Source organism: Pollachius pollachius (assembly GCF_949987615.1).
Source record: "Pollachius pollachius genome assembly, chromosome: 15".
Taxonomy (NCBI): domain Eukaryota; kingdom Metazoa; phylum Chordata; class Actinopteri; order Gadiformes; family Gadidae; genus Pollachius; species Pollachius pollachius.
Window position 1 is genome coordinate 1,701,740 of NC_136948.1, and position 10,000 is coordinate 1,711,739.

General features: G+C 52.6%; 1 protein-coding gene across 1 annotated transcript in view; it reads right to left on the reverse strand.

Annotated features, from left to right (window-relative positions):
• LOC307087471 (putative cationic amino acid transporter) overlaps positions 1–10,000 on the reverse strand; it is a gene marked incomplete at both ends in the record, with an annotated part of 12,114 nt that overhangs the window by 1,563 nt on the left and 551 nt on the right. The window contains 7 exon segments of the mRNA XM_079753065.1: positions 445–681; positions 1,684–2,215; positions 4,008–4,155; positions 4,973–5,181; positions 5,807–5,953; positions 6,652–6,869; positions 8,335–8,571. Of these exon segments, the coding sequence (XP_079609191.1) occupies positions 445–681; positions 1,684–2,215; positions 4,008–4,155; positions 4,973–5,181; positions 5,807–5,953; positions 6,652–6,869; positions 8,335–8,571 (1,728 nt within the window).

Sequence of the window (10,000 nt, forward strand, 5' to 3'; positions counted from 1 at the left end):
TCCTTGCGTCCACCGCGAGGGCCTGACGTGCGCCTCCTAAAAAATCGTAACCTTCCGTCGAGGCGACGCAGCAGCAAGGGCTGTGATTGGTCCGCTCACTAAAACCCGACGCAGAGCCATGAAGGTTCAGGACTGAGTCGAAGCGTCTGCGTGGTCGTTGCGTTGCGTGACGTTGGACCATCATCAGCCCTTAAGTGGGTTCTATAACGATTGGAACGGGTCCAAACGGTGTCGGCCATCTTTGGCCAACACTGCACAGCTCTGTTGGTGTTTCTTGTGTGGGAGCACCTTAACCTGAACCTTAACCTTAACCTTAATAAGAGATGTAACAAAAAATGTGTGCTTTCTCAGACCACTCACTGCAGACAAACCTCCCCCCCACCCCCACACACACACACACTCATACAGACACACACACCACACACCCCGCTGTCTCCCGCTCACCTATCAGGCACCAGATAGCGAAGCGTATCCAGGTGATGGCGGAGAGCTTGAGCATGAGGTAGACATTGACCAGCATGGCGGCGGCGGGGACGAAGGGCACGCAGGGCGCCATGTAGGGCAGACGCTTGGGGTTCTCCGGCTGCTGCACGATGACCACGATCAGCAGCGCCATGGCAACCATCAGCAGCATCAGCAGCATCACCGCCCACCAGGAACCCGCCCCGATGCTGCCGGCTCCTGGGGGGGGGGGGAGAGAGGGGGAGAGAGGGGGGGGAGAGGGGGAGAGGGGGGGAGAGAGGGGGGAGAGAGAGGGGGGGGGGGGGAGGGGGAAGGGTGGGAGAGGGGGAGAGAGGGAGAGAGGGGGAGGAAGGGGGCGAGAGAGTGGGGAGAGGGAGGAGGGGGGAGAGAGAGAGGGGGGAGAGGGTGAGGGGGGGAGAGAGAGAGGGGGGGAGAGGGGGAGGGTGGAGGGAGAGAGAGAGGGGGGGGAGAGAGAGGGGGAGAGAGAGGGGGAGAGGGGGGGAGAGAAAGGGGGGGAGAGAGAGAGGGGGGAGAGGGGGAGAGGGGGGGAGAGAGAGAGGGGGAGGGTGGAGGGAGAGAGAGAGAGAGAGTGGGGGGGGGGGAGAGAGAGAGGGGGGGAGAGGGGGAGGGTGGAGGGAGAGAGAGAGGGGGGGAGAGAGAGGGGGAGAGGGGGGGAGAGAAAGGGGGGGAGAGAGAGAGGGGGGAGAGGGGGAGGGGGGGGAGAGGGGGAGGGTGGAGGGAGAGAGAGAGGGGGGAGAGAGAGGGGGGAGAGGGGGAGAGGGGGGGAGAGAGAGGGGGAGAGGGGGGGAGAGAAAGGGGGGGAGAGAGAGAGGGGGGAGAGGGGGAGAGGGAGAGAGGGGGAGGTTGGAGGGAGAGAGAGAGAGAGAGTGGGGGGGGAGAGAGAGAGGGGGGGAGAGGGGGAGGGTGGAGGGAGAGAGAGAGGGGGGGAGAGAGAGGGGGGAGAGGGGGAGAGAGAGGGGGGAGAGAGAGGGGGAGAGGGGGAGAGGGGGGGAGAGAAAGGGGGGGAGAGAGAGAGGGGGGAGAGGGGAGGGGGGGGAGAGAGAGAGGGGGGGAGAGGGGGAGGGTGGAGGGAGAGAGAGAGGGGGGAGGGTGGAGGGCGAGAGAGAGAGAGAGTGGGGGGGGGGGGAGCATAGAACAGTAATCAGAGGGGATTCAACCCGCCAAGTGAAAAACACACATGCACATGAGGGGGCGTCTCACCGAAGATGACGAAGGAGCAGAAGGCGAAGATGAGGACGAAGAGGAGCACCACGCACACCGTCACCGTGCGCCCCGTGGCCGGGGTGGGCCGGTCCATCTTCCCGGGCAGGCCCAATCGGATCCTCAGCGTGTAGTACCGCGGGCCAATCAGCTTCTTCAGCCGGCGGGAGACCCCGCCCTCGTCCTCCTCGGCCTCGATGCCGGTCGCCATGTCGACCGTGCCGTAGTTGGGGTGGCTGGCCGTGTACGCCGTCCTGTCGGGCCTCCCGATCAGCATCTCGTTGTCGCCGAGCGACGGGAGGTTCTTGGCGCCGCAGGTGTTGGTGGCGCCGCCGCCGCCGCCGCCGCCGCCGCCGCCGCCGCCGCCGCCGTCCTCGTCCGCCTCGCTGGGGGGCGAGGCGGCGTGCTTCTCGCGCTCCGCCAGCACGCCCTCCCGCCGCCGGCTGTTCTGCTGCTCCTCCGACAGGAAGTTGACGAAGCCGTGGATGTCGCCCTCGGGCTGGTAGCGCAGCAGCAACACGCACAGGCTCACCTGGGGGGCGGGGGAGGACCACTGAGAACAGGGAGCGCCCTCTGCTGGGGCCCCGCCCACTGAGGTCACTCATTGACTCTGACTCCGCCCACTAAGGGATTTAAAGGGGACATATTATTGTACCACCAGGCGTGAGTGTGATTGGCCGTTACAAGCCGTTTGGAAAAGCCTCTTCTGACATCACAAGTGGGCGTGTCCGCCTAGATGTACGACGTTTGCTACAGTCCACCGGGCAGGCTGGTAGACTGATCTATCCAACACACATCTAGGTGGACACGCCCACTTGTGATGTCAGAGGAGGCTGATTTTCTTAACGGTTTGTAACGGCTAATCACACGCACACCTGGTGGTACAATAGGGGACCTTCTAACTTCTTTGGCCCCGCCCACTGAGGTCAGTCGTGCAGCCTGCCACGCCCTGAGGCTATTTATTGATTAACAGAACATTATATCAAAATCCAGTACTTACATAGTAAGTCCACAGACAGTATTGAGGGGATTTTGCTGACGTTTTTATCCAAAGTGCCCTACAACCATTCATTCACACACCGACGGCGGTGTCAGCCAAGCAGGGCGACAGCCAGCTCGTCAGGATCAGTCAGGGTGAGGCGTCTCGCTCAGGGACACCTCGACACTCAGCTAGGAGTAGCCGGGGATCCAACTAGCAACCTTCCGGTTACTAGTCAAGCCGCTCTACCCCGCAGTACTAGCCTGGTCCTACCAGACTCTCGTACTTCATTTCATTTGAACAGAGAATCTGGACCCACTCAATTCACAAACGTTAAATAACTTGAAGGCGGGTGTCTGTTGAAGTTTAAAACTATTGGATCTGCCCAGTGCCACTCTGGATCTGCCGTAACCAATCGCTAACGTTTGGCCGGGAATCACGTTGCGCGCAGGCTGTAAACAAACCAAACACCGTGCGTGACGATGTCCGTCAACGAGAGCTGACTTTAACGTCATTGTTCTCAGCCAATCCCTCTATTGGCTGATTGGACGCAGAAAATTTGGACGGAGAAAACCCACGAACATACCCACAAAACCAGACGTAGCACTGAAGGGAGGAATGAAAATTGAGCGGAAGCACTTAGGCGGGCGGAGCCAGGCTACCGCAGTACCTCCTGGGCTTCAGCTTCTGCCGCCCTCCCACGCCTCCAGAGACGCCGGGTTCAGTCAGCACAGAAGCTGTGTTTGAAATCGTTGCCTATCACGGATATAGTGCACTATATAGGGTGCTCGCCATTTTGTAGTGGCGTTCGAATTCTCAGTGGTTAATTTCCTTCACTATAAAGTGCACTTAAAATACACAACATTTGAGTGAACATACGATGTTCCCTACATGTTACTCCCGTATACCACAATGCAATGCGGTCGTGTTTTCCCGGCGGAGAAGAAGCTGAATAACCGCGAAAACGAATACATTTAATGATGGAGTCTCCGGCTTTCGTTTAGAAATGTCAACAATTTATTTGGGATTTAACATAGAAAATGTAACATTCAAAATTAATTTTAAAAAAACCTTGATAGAGGAAATGTAACATTCAACATCAATACAACCTCCAGCTTTCCTCGAGGGTGCCCGGTTTGTTTACATGATGAGGGCGCATCTGTCTGGGTCACACAAATACCCGGCGCGTTTACTGACGCAAATGACGTTTAGAAATGTTCAGCGTAGTGTCCGAATTCTCACTTGTTCGTTCCCTATATAGTGCACTGTATCATGAACACTATATAGGGAATAGTGAGTGAGTGAATAGGGAAGGATTTCGAACGCAGCTAGTGCGTGCTCTCACCAGCGTGTAGGCCAGCAGGGTACCGATGGACATCATCTCGATGAGGTCCCTGAGGCTGACCAGGAGGGACAGGACGGCGGCCAGGCAGCCCGACACCACGCACGCCACGGCGGGGGTCTCGGTGTAGGAGGACACGTGGGCCAGGAACCTGGGGACGCACGGACGTCAGACACACACACGCACGGACGGATACACGCACCCCACGCAAGCACGCACACACGTATACACACACACACATATATAAAATGACACTACCGTTCTAAAGTTCGGGGTCACTTAGAAATGTCCTATGTCCCATATTTTAAAGAAAACCACCGACATTGTTAACGGAAACTGGAAACTGCTGATTTTTAATGGAATATCTCCATAGGTGTATGGAGGCCAATTTACAGCAACCATGACTCCTGTGTCAAATGGTACATTGTTTAGCTAATCGTGTTAAAAGGCTAATTGATGATTAGAAAACCCCGTGTTCATTATATCAGCACAGCTGAAAACTGTTTTCATGGAAAACATGAATTGGGTGGGTGGCCCCAAACTTTTGAAGGGTAAATGATATGATATAAATAAAATGTTAAATGGACTGCATTAATACAGCGCTGTTCTAACCAGAGGCTGCTCAAAGCGCTTTACAATATCCCCTGACATTCACCCATTCATGCACACATTCACACACTGACGGCGGAGTCAGCCACTATAGGCGACAGCCAGCTTGTTGGGAGCAGTCAGGGTGAGGTGCCTTGCTCAGGGACCCCTCGACCCTCAGCTAGGAGGAGCTGTGGTTCAAACTAGCAACCCTTTCCCTTACCATACATCGTTTTTGGGCGTCATAGTTAAGGCGGCAGCCGTGTGTTGCTTAGGCCGCCGCCTAAGCTGTAAAAGCCGACGGGAAACCCTGCGTGGGTGTATCTATTCTTGCGTGCACATCGTTGGAACGGGGGCCATGGTATCCCTTGGGGCCTCACTTGAAGAGCAGGCCGTCCCCGGCCATGGCGTAGATGATGCGTGGCATGGGGAACAGCGAGCCCAGCAGCGACACCGTGAGGCCGGCGATCGAGCCCACTGCCACGATGTACTTGGCGAACATGCAGCCGTGCACGCTGAACATCTCCATGAGCGGCGCGTCCGCGTCGATCTCTCCGTACGGAACCATCAGCGTCAGGATCACCGACACCTACGGGACGGGGGGGGGGGGGGGGGGTATTGTTAATGCACAGAATGTCTCCCAGGTCCCTTGCAGAGGAGGCCTGCAGCACTGCGTGGAAACCAGCCGAGAGACGCACACACTCAAACAATCGCTGACAATCGGATTAGTGCGGCTTTGTGCCAGAATGTATCGCACTGCAGATTTCACCATGACGCACCTGTGTGAGAGAGAGGGTGTGTGTGTGTGTGTGTGTGTGTGTGTGTGTGTGTGTGTGTGTGTGTGTGTGTGTGTGTGTGTGTGTGTGTGTGTGGGTGTGTGTTAATTACATTATAAGGAGGATAAAACATCTACTTGTTCCTTTATGGTTTCTTAGCCAACAGAGGATTTATTCTCTTTCAATCACTTTTATATTTTCCTGTGATTTCCTCCTTTGTAAGGTCCTATGAACGGGTTTGAATGGCGCTACATTAATAAACTTGTCTGTCATGCATGCGTGTATTCTTCTGCGCCGGTACGCATGTCGGTGGGTGTGTTTCGGCGTGCGTGTGCGTGTGTGTCTGTGGGTGTTCCTGCGTGCACGCCTTCGTCCCCACAGTGCATGGTGTGTTTGTGGGGCAGTATGTGCAGGTGGTGTGCGGTGCGTCCCACTCACGGACACGTATGCGGTGAGGCAGGTGACCAGCGAGGCGGTGATGGCGTAGGGGATGGACGTGTTGGGGCTCTTGGCCTCCTCGCCCGTGGTGGCGATGATGTCGAAGCCGATGAAGGCGTAGAAGCAGGTGGCCGCGCCCTGCATCACCTGCAGACCAGGAGGACCGCGAAACAGTCAGACCGCCAAACATAAGACCGCCAAACAGTCAGACCACCAAACAGTCAGACCACCAAACATAAGACCACCAAACAGTCAGACCACCAGTCAGACCACAAAACAGTCAGACCACCAAACATAAGACCGCCAAACATAAGACCACCAAACAAAAAATCACGAAACAGTCAGACCACCAAACAGTCAGACCGCCAAACAGTCAGACCACCAAACATAAGACCGCCAAACAGTCAGACCACCAAACATCAGACCACCAAACAGTCAGACCAAGAAACATCAAGCCACCAAACAGTCAGACCATTAAACATCTTCACAATTCAATCATTCCGTGATTAACACGTCCATCTGAAGAACACTATCCCCAGACTTGACGTCTCCATTGGTTGCGTCTCCATGCAGCAGGGTGATGTTGTCGCGCTGGATTGTAAGCGGAGGCTGTTATTTTGATCCACCCTACTAGATAGGCAGAGGTCTCGTACAGAGTGGCCAAGATAACGGGTTTATTTCTGTTGGTAACCTTCTGGTGACTGAACTCTGACTGAGTTCTTACAAGGCATTGTGTTATATAATGACCAAAAAGCAAATTTTGGAAGTCATTGCATATACACACATTATTTGTGTGTGCGCGGGCACACACTCACGCACGTGTGTGTGTGCCCGCGGGCACCTACCCCCGACCAGCCGTAGGGCAGGAAGCGGCCTTCGTCCCAGTTGTCGCCGTTGACGAAGAAGAGTCCGGCGATCATCATGAAGACCCACACCAGCAGGTTGATGACGTTCAGCACGTTGTTGAAGCCCACCGAGTTCTTCACCCCCAGCGCCACGATCACCGTCACCACCAGCGCGATCAGCAGCGCCAGCAGGTCGGGGTACGACTGCTCCCCCTTCCCTGCACAGCAGCAAACACACAAACACACAAACGCACAAACACACAACGGGGTAAACCAGGGTGGGGAAAACTTTTTGAAAAAAAAAGGGCTAACCCTTTTTTTAAACTTGATGAACAAAAATGTTTTTGCTGATTACCTTCCTGCCTATCTCACTCTAGCATGAAGCCTGATAATGCAAAAAAGAGATCTTAAAACAATAAATAATACTACTACTAATTGAATATGGCTGACGGGCCGGATTAAACCACGGGGCGGGACGTACTTTGCCCACCTCTGGGATAAACAAAGACAGGCTGGCGCAATGCCATGATCCAAATATTATACATTATTGACGTTAGTTATTAAAATATCAACATCCATAAACCACTAAGGATTGCATAATAACAGAACGACACACACAGACATGCACGCACACACAAGCTCTGTTGCGCTATTCTCCTCCGGGCAGAAACAACTACAGCAGTGACACAATTATTAAATCCTATTCTTTCCACTTTAACACCAGTCAGGCTCTGGGCACTGCGCTTCCACTCCCGTAAAAGCCAGCTTGCAATGCCGTCCCCCCCTCCTGCCCCAGGGTGTCATGTGACCCACTGTGCCATCACTGGTCAACAGGAAGTGGCTGGCAGGGCGAGGTCACTGAGATAGCGTTGGCGGAGGCGACTCTGTTACAGCGTGATGTCCAACCATCAGGACAAACAGGTCACCTGACACACCGAGACAGCAGAGACAGGACACTTCACACCACAGGGATCAGGAACTTTTTAGTGGGGCTGGCTTTGGCTTTTCCTTAAGCTGGCATCACTCGTGGTTTAGTTGTTTGCATAATGACCCTGACCCGATGGTATCCGACCTATGGTTACCAACAACGATAGAATGACAACGTGTCTGATAGCATCACATGAAAAAGGAAAAACGGTTTCCAGTTCCAGGTCCAAACATGAACTCTGCTTCCCTTGAACACTACGCATCAGGGGCTACGGCTTCTGAAACCACAGTCTAAAAGAAAAAAATCTAGATTTAGGGCGCTCCGGTGGTTCACCGGGTAAAGCACGTACCCTGAACCCGGGTCCCTACCACAGCGACCGGGGTTCATGTCCTCCCCTCTCTCTCCCATAACTTCCTGTCATACTCACTCCACGATAAAAAGGATAAAACCTTCGAAAAGATATATATTTATGTTTATAAAACCCTTACTCCACGAAAGCCAAGCAGAGTTTTAACACACCCCCAGTCTGTTAAAAGTCAGCAGCCATTTTACCAAAAGTGGTCACTTCCTTATTCCAGACCCCGCCCCCTTTGCTCACTAAGCCCAGTGCAGGCCCCGCCCCCTTTGCTCACTCATCCCACTGCAGGCCCCGCCCCCTTTGCTCACTAAGCCCAGTGCAGGCCCCGCCCCCTTTGCTCACTCATCCCACTGCAGGCCCCGCCCCCTTTTGCTCAGACCCCGCCCCCTCTGCTCACCCAGCCCAGTGAGGGTCCCGATGTGAGTGATCATGAAGTGGCTGATGGTGTGATTGGCCAGCGAGTCGGCCATGCTGCTCAGGGCCGACGCCCCGGCGGCCGTGCCGATCAGGTACTCCAGGATGAGGTTCCACCCGATGAAGAACGCCACGCACTCGCCCACCGTCACGTAGCTGTAGGTGTAGGCGGAGCCTGTCGTCTTGGGGACGCGCACGCCAAACTCGGCGTAGCAGACTCCTGTGGACGGGAGAAAAGAGTTAAACGACCAGAACTGATCTCATTTGATGCCTTTGGCTCGTTACCAAAGGACTTATTATGTGGAAGTATTGGACATTGTACCTGTGTGTAATTTCCTATTTGAAATCCCATAGCGGTCTTTTAATTGTGTGTAAATTGTGCGTTTTGGTTTGAATGAAACATGTATTGTCTGTTTCTATGCTGCCCCCTTGGCACGGTCTCTCTTGAAAATTAGATTTTTAATCTCAATGAAACTTTTACCTGGTTAAACAAAGGTTAAATGAAATATAATAAATAAAGAATCCAAGGCAAGATTTGACTTTAAACTCTGTTTAAAACAATTGCATTTATTTGTGCTTGTGCCTTATCCAAATGGATAAACATTTGACCGTGATACATAAATGCAGCATAGAATAAGACAAATTAAAAATGGACCCCTACAAAAATGCCAAAGGAAAAAAATACCAAACAATAATTATGTTTTTATCAGCTTCGGTTTTATGGCCGAGACTAGCAGCACATTTATTTGCCACAAAATAATCAAATAAATTTTATACTTTTACGAGTGCGCTGTGGAAGGTGATGTTGCCATGGCTACATGGGTTATGGGTATCATTTCCCTGTTAGCGCTCAGCTGTAGTAATATAGTAATATATAGCGGCCAGCATATGTTGTACTTTCTAACTAATATTGCTAAATGTTGCGGATAGATTTGGAATAGATAGATAGATAATAAATAGATACGTTGTTTATTTTAAGTTTAAGTTTATTATAGATAGAAGATACTGGCATGGATGATTTTTTTTCTAATAAAGATTTTACAGTTACCAGTCACTTTCAAATAATTACTGTATAATATTACAATAATTAAAATTAATTATTATAATTTACTGTATAATATTAACTATCTACTATTACTGTTATTTACTATACTGGTTAGACTGGTTATTTTTACAGTTTAACCAGTCGGAACTGGAAACATCCTCTGGCCAGAAGAACACAGGCCGTGCTATTCATGTAACAACCCCCGCTGAAATATGGAGTGAGCGTGAGGACTTCCCCCGGCTCCATCTGCCCTTCTGATGCCTGTCCTTGTTCTAAGTGCGGTGTGATTAAGGGGCTTGTTAACATGGATCATTTATATCAGTTTACTGCTGACAGCTCTTTGCACTGCGGCCGGTGTTAGAGTCTCAGGGCTAATCCATCGGCCCTTTATGTAGGCCCTCTCTGCCCTTCAGCGTGGACGCTGTCTGTCTGGACACACTGTGTGTGTGTGTGTCTGTGGGTGTGTGTGTCTGTGGGTGTGTGTTTGTGTGTGAGTGTGTGTGTGTGTGGGTGTGGGTGTGGGAGAGAGTGAGTGAGTGAGTGAAAGAGAGACAGAGAGAAAGAGTGTGTGTCTGTGTGTGTGTGTGCGTGCGTGTCTGTGAGT